We start from the raw sequence: 12,592 nt of genomic DNA, 5'->3' as shown, positions 1-12,592 counted from the left end.
ATAGTGAACAAGCAAATTGCAGACCACGACCGATATTGTAATCTATATATGATTTTTCATTTTACCCAAATAAGATTTTTATCTTCATGTAACCATTTCGATATATGATATATATGTATTTTGGACATTTGTATCTCAATATGTGCTTCTTTTGGGTATTTGTTCTTCAATATCTGTTTCTTTTGTTCTTAAAAAAAATGGTGTAAATGTGGTTGATGATATTCATCTTATTTTCATCTTTGTGTGGTGTGTAAACTTATTAACTTTTGTCACACTTAAATAATTTAAAGGAAGTTAACCTACCTGGTTCTATCCCCTTGCCAGCCTATCTCCGTAGGGTTTAACAGGTGCAAAGTTCTAACCCTACCTCATCCTTTTCTGTTCGTGATCAGGAGTTCAGGCCACATATTTCCCCCACCCGCTGGGTTTCCACTAAGATGGTGGGCTTGGGAGAGGAACTTTGCTTGCTTTGGTCTTCACTAGTTGAGAAAATTACACCTACATGTTGGCTTTGCCAACACCTTTTCAGTCTCGTCAGACTCCTAGCTCCCTGCATAGGGTTAACTTTAGGACTTGAAACTTCTCGGGCACTAGGCCTGATCTCCTTTAGCAAGGGAAGGATTTTTTAAGCATAGCGTCTTATTTTTTATAAAGAGGTATATTATGTTTTTCTACTCTTTGAATTACTTACCTGCCCTCTAACTAGTTATTATGGTATTGAGCGCAGACCTAGCTTTGAGAAGCAACAGCGCGCTTTAAAGAGGTATACAACAGTACAAATGCATAACAGAGTGCTTTTCAGAGGTAACAACATAATAGATATACAGCGGGGGTAGGATACAGAGTGGCACAGAGGAGGGATACAGCTGTACAGCGTACTGGTTTAATACTTACTGTTTTCTTCACAGGCTTTATTGCAGTGTTCTATCAAACTCATCTAACTGTGTGGAATGTAAAGTGTTCGTGCTCTGTAAGCAGAATGCCCCCAAGGTGGCTGTATAGATGTTGAAAGTGTATGTGTAGCAATTTACTTATCTATGATTTTAATTGGTAATAGTTTATTTCAAGGACCAATAACGGTTACTGTATATTTATGTATACGGTCTAACTTGACTTAAGAATGCTCGTGTGCGCCTAACCAAACCCTTCACCACTCACACTCGCCTTACTGCTTGGTCACAATACCTTGAGCGTGTTTGGCTAGCCGTTAGTGTCTTTTCTTGTTCTCCAGAATAGGGCGACCTCTCACTCTGCCTACAGGGTGGATTCTGAAAATCCATCTCAACACTCCCTCACTGCCCTTGAACATTTCAAACAAATTTCCTTTTAATTCTGCATTTCCTTAGGAACTCCACTCAGTAAGGACTGTTCCTTCTCGGATCTAGATTGCTCTCTATTGCTTTTGGACACCCAACCCTGCTTAAACTCCTTCCAGAAATGTACACCTCTCTTCTCAGCAGTTGCCCACGTTTGTTAAACCGTAAAAAGTAGAAAAACAAAGTTTCTTACCATAAGAATGAAGAAATAGAAAACCCAAATCCAGCCAAGGCTGTTTTGGATCAAAGAAACAAGATACTGAAAAATAAGAGAAAAAACAACATATCACCTTTTCTGAGACAATATGTGAGAGAAGCAAGACTGATTCTATGAACAGCCCAGAACAATGGTCAATAATGTAGCTCCGATACCACCCTAATGACCAGACATACCGTCCTATTTGACGAAGCACAATTCATTGGCACAAACCTTCAGGACAAATCATCAGTGATACTTTCATGGTTCATTTGTGATCATGTAACATACTAGGTGTGTGCTCTTAGATCAACCAATCCAGACATATTTTTAGTACAGCGTGGAATAATGGGATTCCTGCAACTATGGTGACTTGATGCAAAGTATCAAAGGTAACAGATTACCCCTACGTTTCACGTCCTCCACCTATGCAAAAGGTCTTATGTTGGACTGGCTGAGTGTATGTGGTCGGTTCATTTTGATGGTTCTAGGTATGTGATATGCATGCAAGCATGCTCAAACATATGCTTCTCTGTGTATGGGTGGCATATGGTTCAGGTACACAAATATTTTCTGAAACATTGGACAGACTTCAGCCGCTTTCTCTAGGTTCCATTTATAGTGCTAAGATAAATCACACTTCTTGGTTTACATTGTTCCCTTCAGCATTATCCTGACTCTTGAAGTAGTTGTATGGACAAGCAGTCAGCTTAACATTCTTGGAAGGAGAAGGATGGTTATGATAAACTCATTGAATAGGCGCTCAATAAGAGTTCACACAATACACACATAGAACTATATTCTTTATGAAAGATTGCACATACAAATATCTACAATAAATATACCAGTACAAATACACACCGAAAACAGGACAACACAGGGTCTGAACAAGTCTCCGAGTCCTGCAAAGTCCAACTGGCCCCTTGATGAGGCTCACTGGCTCCTTAGGAATTTAATTCCCTAACTGGTATATGCACAGTCTATGCCCTATAGGATCCTGATGGGGTGTGGTTCAAGGCAAGTAAATGCCCAAATGTCTCCTGGTATGAGACTTTTCCACAGCCCTCGAGTGAGGGATGTCAAACAAACCTAAAGGAAAGGTAGGGTTCCAACAAGAGAATGAGCAAACACTATACACTGTTAGATGATTCAGGTTTTCTCAAGAGAATAAGGAGGTCGGCAAGGACGTACAGTTAATCCCCATAGTTACATCCAGAGAGTACACCACACTGGTATACTGAAAGATACACACTTTAATAACATCAGAGAAGTATCTACAAGGTCAAATTCGTACTTCAGGTTACATAAGATTCAATGCATGTTAAGATGGATTTCTAGAATCTGGCCCGGTGGACAGATTTTAGAAGGCATCCTAGTTCTAGTGAAAAGGGAGCGCTGAGAGGTTAGCCAAAACCCAGTCAAGGTAAACGTGGAGAGCAGTCAAGGCTATTTCCAGGAGGGTCAGGGATCCACAATGAGTCCCATACAGTGAAGCACACAATTAAATTTAGACAGGAATGTAAAAATACAACTATGTATTCTAGGCCTTTACACAGTAGAAAATGAAGCTAACAGATGATAATGTTGCACAATGCTCGCAAATAAACACATACATTCACCATAGGTTCTTAAAACGCATTCAAATAATCAATATAAGAGGCAAGTAAATTAATGTAAAGATGGAACCAAGTTACAAGTGAATTTCCCCAACTTCAGCAGTCCGATCCCCAAGAAGAATGGGGCCCTGTGCCCATAAATCACAGGAGCCACAATGCTTCTCCCCAAAATGTAGTCTCCGTAGGTAAGTTATAATTGTACTTGTGTTGGTGAGTTCAAAGAAGATAATCCACCAGGCTACTAGGTAAGTAAATGATGTTCTTATCTTTAAGAAGGTGCTACCCAGGTTCGATGTCCAAATGTCAGTGGAATGGAATGTTAGGAGACTTGTACAAGTTGGCAACCGCAGAACGGTGACGCTTCTGGTGAGGTAGCCCACGAGAGAGCTCGTCAGTCCACCGGGTGGTCAGTCCACCGGTAGTCCATGTACAAATAAGGCTCAGGATGGCTGGATCCTCCAGAAGGTATTGAGACTAGTTGGTCCCACTAGTCCAAGGGCTGAAGCACCGCTGAGGGTCTTCGGAGATCAGGTAGACCAACAGGGCTTCACTGACCCAGGCGCAGGAAGGGATGCCAGGCCTCTTCAGGAGTCCTCTTCAGATCTTCAGTCGGTTGTTCATCCAGGAGGGATTCTTGGCTCAAACGCAGATCTGAAGGAATGGCTGCAGGAGTCATCTTCTTGTACAAAAGCCAGCCTGAAAGCAACTCCACGCCCACCAATGGTAAGGAACTACACCATTAAAACAGCAATAGTCCATTCGGAGACAACTATTGGTTCCACTCATGCCCCATACCTAGACTCTTTGGCACCACAGATGTGGAATGGGACTAGACAGTCCTGGGCCCCACACACAAAGGCAGCAGTAGCCCACAAAAGCAGCAGTTTCCCCAGGTAAGTCCATGACCTTACATGGGTTGTCCTGACATGGAAGGAAGGAAGAAGGCTAAACTATAATATGGCCGTAGAACATGTGAAAATCTAGGGGCACAGATATTTTAGGGCATTAGGCATGTTTAGAAGCCATATGCAGTAATTGCAAATGTGCACTATAGAAATAACAAACATTTGTAAAAATAGATCTCCTGCCCCAGCTTGTCTATAGGCACATCTAAAAGTAACCAAAAATAACAAATGTTAAAAGCTAGGGTGATACAAAGTATCCCCATTGCACTGCATTGTAAGATGCAGTGTGCAAAGTTAAAATCGTACACAAATGTAAACGATAAAAGGGAAACAGTTTCCCATTATTGATAGTCTGAAATACTGATCAAGTCTGAAGTACTGATCAGTTTCCCCCACAACAAATGAGAAAAGGCAGGGGAAGTGAAGCTGAAGGCTGTACTTCCCCTCACAAAGTCATAACAGGTTCAAAAACAAAGCAACATGTTTGGGGGTCCATAGAAACTATGGAGAGAAAGTTGTCAAACGAGAAATCCTTTGGAACTCATGTATACAAACAGTAACAGGCCACAGGGGACCCTCCACACCCCTAAGCTAAATATGTTACTCGCTAGCTGGTGGCAGGCACAATACATATTAGGCTAAATGGTGGGAAGAAAAGGGAACCCTGGACAAAAATAATGTCATAATCAGGACCCAAAATGCTACACAGTCACACTACTTTCCATCACATCTACAACATAGTAGTATTAAGTTTAAGTTACTTACCTATAACTATTGTTCTCCAGCATGGGTCTGGCATGGATTCACATGCTCATGAGTATTCACTTTAAAACTGTATTTCCCCTCTAAACAAATCACTGTCCTCTGGGTCATACTGCCCAATCTAATGAGTCCTCTCCCTAAGCCCTGCCTCTGGCAGCCATCTTCAGATTTGTTAAGCAGGTACAGTGGCAGTATGACCAATAAGAGCTGCAGAGGGGACGGAGGTGAATCCATGTCAGACCCATGCTGGAGAACAATAGTTACAGTTAAGTACTTTAAACCTTCTCCAGCATGGGGTCTGGCATGGATTCACATGCTCATGAATAACGAATACACAGCAGTACGCATTACACAACCACGGGAGGTGGCAAGGCTCAACAGAAGCAATAAACACCAACCCCTGGAACAGACTCACCTCAAGCTAACAGGTTGTGGAGGACTGCATGGCTGCCTCTGGACTCCTCCATGGAATCCCTGTTGATGCAGTAGAATCTTGTGAAGGTATGCGTGGACCTCCACGTTGCAGCTCTGCAATCGTTGAGCAGGGGCACACCAGAAAGGAACACGGTCGTCACACAATCGCTCTGGTGGCGTGGGCTCCTGGACGGCACAGCAGAGGCCTGTTAGCCAGCCGATGATGGTGCATGATGCAGCCGGAGATCCATCTGGAGATGAAAGCCTTGGATAAGGCCTTCCCATGATGTATAGGTCCAAAGTTCACAAACAATTCAGAAGTCTTCCGAAAACTCTGTGTGTACCAGGTAGAGCTTTGTTGCCTGTGCCTTGTTCAGTGAATGCAAGGTCCTCTCCGCCTGCGACAAAGGGTTCAGGAAGAAAACATGCAACACCAAAGGGTCATTGAGGTGGAATTCCGATGGGACCGTCGGCTTGAAAGTGGGGTGCGTACGCAGCACCACCCTCGATTCGTGGAATGTCACATATGGCTGCTTGCAGGACAGAGCCTGGACCTCACCCACTCGTCTGGCTGAGGTGATGGCCACAAGGAATGCTGTCTTCCACGAGAGAAACCTGAGTGGGGCCTGATGCATAGGTTCGAAGGGTGTTCCCATGAGTCTTGTCAGGACTATGTTGCGTTCCCATGCCGGGGCAGGAGCCTTCACTGATGGGAAAGATCGAAAAAGCCCCATTGACAAGTCTGTGGGACCACAACGAGGATCTTCCCAGGGATCTGGTCTAGCGTGAGATGGCTGCCAGGTGAACCTTGAAGGATGCGTGAGCCAGCCCAGATTTTACTAAGGAAAGTAAGTATGGAAGAATATGTGGGGACATGACCGTCAGAGGGGTAATCTTCTGCGACCAGCACCACGTAGCAAAACGCTTCCACTTAAGGCCGTAGAACTTTAGTGTCGACGACGCCCTGGCTTTAGCAAGGACCTCCCTGCAGTCTGCTGACAGCTCGTAACCTCAAAACTCTAAGGCTACAGGAGCCATGCCTTCATGTTGAGAGATCCTGGGTCGTGATGAAGGATAGCGCCTCTCCCTCTGGAGAGCAGATCTGGAGGTGACACGGGTAGGCTGAGTAGGTCCGGATACCAAATCTGCCTTGGCCCGCCGGGGCGATGAGTATAATCTTGCGCCAACACGGAGTGTGTTCATCATACGTAGCAGGAGAGCAAACAAAAGCAAAGCGTACAGAAACAGACCTTCCCATGGGAAGGAGAACTCGTACCCCATGCTCCTCGATTAGTGGAGTCTGCTGGCAAACTTCTGGCATTTTGAGTTTTCCATGTGGCAGAAGGATTGATCGGAGGTCTGCCCCATTTGACGAACAGATGGTCCACCTGATCCTGACTAAATTACCACTCGTGGCTGGAGCGCAGCTCCCTGCTGAGTGAGTTGGCGACTCTGTTCTTGATGCCTGCCAGGTGGAACGGGACGAGGAACATCCCCTGTCCGATGTCCCAATGCAAGAAGCCCTGAGCTTCCTTGGAAAGCACTGGTGATCGAGTGCCCCCTTGTTTCGCAATGTAGAACATGGTGGTGGTGTTGTCCGTGAAGATCCTCACCACCTTGTCTCTCAGAAACGGTAAGAGAGACTTGAGGGCCCAGAACACTATGTTGATGTGGAGATCCTTGTCCTCCGGAAGCCACTGACCTGTCGCGTGTAGACGTCCAGTGTGAGCTCCCCAACTTTACAGACAGACGTCCATGGTGACAGTCTTCTGGTATGGCAGGGTCTGAAATCCCATCCCCAGGGCAATGTGGGAGCGTACCCCCACCCCCTCACCACCCTATCACATGCCGGAATTCCTCCTTGAGGGGGATCTTGTCTGCAAAACTCCCGGACACTTGTATCCAACATGCACCCAAGAATTCCTGTAGGGGTCGCATTTGCAACCTGCAGAGACGGATGAGGTAGATGCAGGATAACATGCCTAGCAACGACTTGATGGACCGAACCGTGGCCATCTTCGCCAATGACAGTCACTGCACCTTCCCTTGAATGGCTGCTAGTCTCTCCTCTGAGAGGGATGCTAAGCAAGCCACTGTGTTGAGTCTGGCGCTGATGAACAGCACGTCCTGCGACGGCGTTAAGTCGGACTTTGGATAGTTTACGGAGAACCAGAGTTCTGTCAGTAGCCGGACGGTCTCCTTTGTGTGCTTGTCAACCCAGAACCGGGCGCGTATCAGCCGATCGTCCAGGTACGGGTATACGTGTATGCCGTGCAGACGCATGTGGGTCGAGCACGTGTTGCAATGTGACCATCCTGAATTTTTGGGATTTCAAATACTTGTTCAGACGATGCAGGTCCAGGATAGGTCTTGAGTACCGCCTCCCGACACACTCCCTCCCCCGTCTTATCTGGAATAGACTCAGGAGCCCCATGGCCATTGGGGAACAAGCTCTATTGCCCCTTTTTGTAACATGGCTCACACTTTCTCTAGGACTGGAGGGATGTGCTGCTCCTGATGAGGAACTGGTGTAATACGAGGGCACCTGCGTTGGAACTCCAAGGTGTGCCCCTGGGCGATAGCATCTAGCACCCATCTGTGGGTGATCTTCCACTCGCAGACTAACCTCACCAGCCGGCCTCCCACCGGTTTGCACGAGTGGGGGGCCCAACGTCTTGGCCGGTTCAGGCTTGCTTGGGTGCTGGCACCCTGCCCTGTGGGTGATAGCGACACTGACCTCTTCTACCGTAGGTCTGGGAGGCTTCCTGCGTGGAGGATCAGGCAGGTTGCCTTTATGACGTGGAGGATCCCTTGGATGATCTGCTCTATTTGCCCCTGAATTAGCAAAAAGACGAGCGATGCTGCTGCAGAGGGCCAAGGGAACATGCTGTCTCCGTGTCAGTCTTTATGGCTTGAAGGGATTCGTCGACCGCCTCCCTGAACAGATTTTGCCATTGAAAGGCATGTCCAGCACCTTCGCATGAATGTCCTGGCGAAAGTTTGTGGCCTTCAACCATCCCTGACAAAGGCAAACTCTGTTTCCCATCTGTTGGATGGCCATGTCTGCGATGTCCACTGCCACAGTGCTGGCATGGTCCGACCCCACGTCCCCTTCCTGAAAGAGGGCGAGAGCCTCAGTTTTCCAGGAATTCCATGATTGGTACAAGCTGGGCCCTAAGCTCCTGGGCGTTTCAGGACAAGATAGCCAGAGTATTAGCCGCAGTGATCGTGGAGGCGGCCGTGTAAATTACCCTGACCCATGGCGTCCATTTTCTTCCCCTCGAGGTCCAGGGGTACTCATGATACGGAGGCTGGGTTGACTGAATTTTCCTTGCGGCAGCCGACACTACAGAGTCCGGTGACGGTTGTGACCTCAAGCACTTGGGTGCAGAGCTCGGCACCCTGTATTTCCTCTCCAACCGGTCTCATATGGTTGGAGCTGTGCATGGGTTCTTCATGAGGGCTAGGCCGTCTTCCCAAATGTCATACAAAAAAGATACTACCATGATGTCCTTCCTCTTGGACTCCCGTCGCTGATATAGGAAGCCCTCCTTGGTCTCCTCGGGCACCAGCTGGAACAAGCTCAGAGGCCCTGGAGATAGAGTGAAATGATCCCACCTCGTTTGGTGGAGAGCCTCTATGAGCAATGTCCAGGTGCCGTGATTCGGCATCTGCAGGGACAATGTCCTTATCTTCGTTGGTTTCCGTGGCCGTCTGTGTATCTGGGTCCACTGGTGGAGTCGGGTCCCGATGTGGTGGAGGAGGCTGATGTGGCGGTGTTGGATGACGCTTCCTCTTTTTACGCAGAGGCTGGTCAGGGGCCTGCAGTACAACAGGTGCCGGTGCTGGTGGCAACCTCTGCTGGATCTCTGTCACAAGGGTGTGGAGAATTGGCAGGATGTCCATGGATATGTTCCTCGGCTGTAGAGGGAATGATGGAGCTCTAGGCCCTGTACCACCGTCTTCTGCGTGGACTGTACGGATGGACGCCTGGTCATAGTCTGTGGATGAGCTGTCCATTGGCTGAACGTAAGCCTTGGAGGACTGCTTTGTGGCCTCTTTGCCCACCTCTTTTCCCTCCTGAGTGTCATGTACCAGGATCTGCATCGGTGCCTTTCCCCTCCCAGGGGTGCCCGCAGCCTTCGCTGCTGCCTCTGTGGCCGTGTCGCACCTGGGAGGCAGGGATACCCTCTGCACTGTAGGGACCACCCTCGTCGGATTCATACCACCCGCCGTAGCGGTCGCCCCAGAGGATGTCAACCAAGTGGTCGATGGAGTCTTCAGCTGCGCCTGTTGAGCCTGCTGGTAGGCCGCCTTCTCTTCCACGGTTTCTCCAATTTGTCTCGTAACTTGGCCGAAGTGGAGGACTTCCTCTTTGAGGAGGAACCCAATGGGAGGCTGGCTGATGAGGCAGACGGCAATGGCAATCGCGGTCTATCCGACCTGGGATCCGCATCAGCACTGAACCCTGGCCGAATCGGTTTTGCTGCTCTTGGCCTGCTCTTGGACTCCCTCGGACACCACTCCTGGGTGATGCATGATCCTGCTCCAAGCACGGGCCAGAGGCTTTGCCCCACTTGAGCCATCCCGCCGCTTGCTATACCTGTCTTTTTGTTTTCTTTGAGCAGGCGAAGCATATCTCGCACCCATCCTTGTTGTGGTTCGCGTGTAGGCAGTACAGCCACTCCTGATGTTTGTCCTCCACGAAAACGTTCCTTAGCCTGCATTGGGTGCAGGGCCTGAAAAGTGTCCTTCGCTCCCTTTTCTCCTCCATCATGGTCGGAGGGGGCGAAGTAGGCCCAAGATGGCCTTCCAGGTTCTTCGACGAACAACCGCCCTTGAGGTGCGTGCAACTTCACTGACAACGGATCCCTGTTGCCGGCCGATGAACATAGGAGCACATAGGCTCCGATGGAACAAAAATAGAACTTTTCCGCTAAACATTTTGGAAAAGAGTACAAAATAGCTTGGAGTGCAACCTGAGGACTCCCAACACGGAGGCGTGCAGGAAAAATCTGAAGGTGGCTGCCAGATGCAGAGCTTAGGGAGAGGACTGTCATTGGATGGGAGCAGTATGACCCAGAGGACAGTGATTGGTTTAGAGGAAAATGACAGTGGCAAAGGCGTGGTTACAGAAAACTGCCAGGGAAGGGGCAAGGGAGACAATGTAGTCCTTGATAGTTCTGGAGGAGCAGGAGAGCATGTGTTTGGAGGAGATTTCATAGAGAGGACTTGTCTAGAGACCTCATCCGGTGATATGGGTGAGAAATAGGAGAGAAGTCGGGAAGGGGAGAGGGGGCCAATGGAGGCATGAGAGTTGAGGGAGGGGGGTAAGAGGAGAGAAGACAGAATGTCCTGAGTTTTGGAAAGGAAGGGGGATGCCAGTGAAGTACAGAGGGTCAAGGATGGCAGTGGAGATTTGGAGACGGCAGAAGGATTGGCAAGTTCCTTACAGATTTTAAACAGTTTGCCAGAGTTGTTAATGGCCCCAGAGATGCAGGCTTGGATATGAGCCCTCTTCTTCGAGCGGATCTGTATTGCATTTGGAGCAGGTAACAAGCCAGTTTGTCAGAGGCTGTGTCTGATGCTCGCCACTTCCACTCAGTCACTCTGCACTTGCGTTTCAGAGCGGATAGGTCAGAGTCATACCAGGTGTTGCACTTGGAGGCAGGCTTCATTCGGATCCTCGTAACACATCAAGGGTGTTGGTGATAGAGAGTTGAACATTAGCAAGGGTACAGTCAGTGTGTGAGTCTGTGGCAAAAGTGTGCGGAGCAATGAAAGTGGCGGCAAAAGCAGCAACTGGCACTCGCTTCATCGGTCGAATGACAGAGGAGAAGACAGGCAATGCAGGCAGAGCCAAGAGATTCAGATGAGAAAACACAAGGGAATGGTCAGACCAGGAGACAGGTGTAGGGAGAGGGTTGGAGATAGGAATGTCTAAAGAGATGAGAGCATCCAAGGTATGTCCGCCAGAGTGAGTCGGACCAGAGGGATGAATGGTGAGGAAAACATCACAGAGGCTGCAGAAGAGTCCAGTGCCTGCCTTGGGAGAGTCGAGGTGGATACAGAGAAAGAGAAGTTAGGAGGTAGAGGCAAGAAAGGAAGAGGCAAGATCAGACCACTCGGAGAGGAAGAGCGAGACCGGACCAGGGGTCCTGTAGATGGTGGCGAGAGTCAACGGGAGGGTTGGAGAGACACCAAGTCTGCAGATGAGGCATTCAAAGGAGGAGTAGGTCTGAGTGGGAATGATAGTAGCAGGGATCCAATCAGAGAAGATCACAGCCACTCCACCTCCAGACCGGTTAGGCCAGGGCTTAGAGAGGATCTTGTTGCCCTCAGGGAGGAGTGTGTCCAAAGCAGTGACCAAGCTGGCAGTGAACCACATCTCAGTGAAGGCAAGAATGTGCAGGTCAAAGTTTTCGAGAAGGAAACATATCAGAAGTGTGTTTAAAGGCAGAGCGAGAGTTGAGGTAGCTAGGTGGACCTGGTTGCCACCTTTGAAGGTCTTCTGAGGAGGGCTACAGGGATGTGGTACACCCATTGGTGGTGGTGAAGGGCAAGAGGGGAGGCTGCCAGAGGAGTGGTGGTAGAAGGGAAGAAGTTGATGAGACGGAAGACCCCCATTAAGAAGGAGAAGGTTGGGCTGAGAGCCCTGGGCCATGAGAGTGGCATTGCGATAGACAATGAGGCACCTAGCGCATGAGTAGCCAGCCAAGAGTACTTCCCGTCTGGTACCTCCATTAATGGGAGACAAAGAGAAAGGAGAGAGGACAGAGATCCGATGTGGAGTCCATAGGTCCGGGGAGGGAGCGACAAAGAGGATGTTAGTGACAATCTACCTGGAAGAAGCGTTGACATAGGTGTTGGCGATGGGCATATCTGGACTGGAGACCAGGAGATTCTTTTTGAATTTCTTCTTCCAGGCTTCGAGAGGTAACTAGGATAGGTGATAGAGTAGCAGTTGGAGTAAATCGGTGAGATGAAGAGCAGGAGGAGGGAGAGAGTAGAGAGATGGAAAGACGAGGGGAGAGAGACAGAACTGCACAAAGTAAGAAAAACTCACCAGCCGGCCTACCAGCAGACAGATGCAGATAAGTCAGGTGCAGACAGTGTCATATCCGGACACTTCAGGGCCACCACTGTCCAGTCAGCCTCATTCCAATGGGACAGATGCACAGATGCAGCGGGCAAAGGCCTTAGGTTAAGTCAATGGTATCTTCAGGTAGGTAGATTTCCTCTCTGGTGAAGGCCTTACGGGACGAGTCAGAGTACTTTGTCAATGTGATGTCCAACTACATACAATATGTTAAAACATTATTTAGTCATAGTACCAAGCAGTGGTCCCAGCTCCCCCCACCACTAGGGGAGGAGGTTGGGAAC

General features: G+C 48.7%; 1 protein-coding gene across 2 annotated transcripts in view; it reads right to left on the bottom strand.

The window, feature by feature from the left end:
- The window catches only part of SLC37A3 (solute carrier family 37 member 3), a 429,185-nt gene that overhangs the window by 4,318 nt on the left and 412,275 nt on the right, over positions 1-12,592 (bottom strand). For both annotated transcript variants that reach the window (XM_069628820.1, XM_069628821.1), the window contains exon 14: positions 1,510-1,575. In XM_069628820.1, coding sequence (XP_069484921.1) covers positions 1,510-1,575 — 66 coding nt within the window. The remainder of the gene's footprint in view (positions 1-1,509; positions 1,576-12,592) is intronic.

This window comes from Ambystoma mexicanum, chromosome 12 (genome assembly GCF_040938575.1).
Source record: "Ambystoma mexicanum isolate Mex_15411 chromosome 12, UKY_AmexF1_1, whole genome shotgun sequence".
Taxonomy (NCBI): Eukaryota; Metazoa; Chordata; class Amphibia; order Caudata; family Ambystomatidae; genus Ambystoma; species Ambystoma mexicanum.
This window is presented reverse-complemented; position numbering and strand designations above follow the sequence as displayed.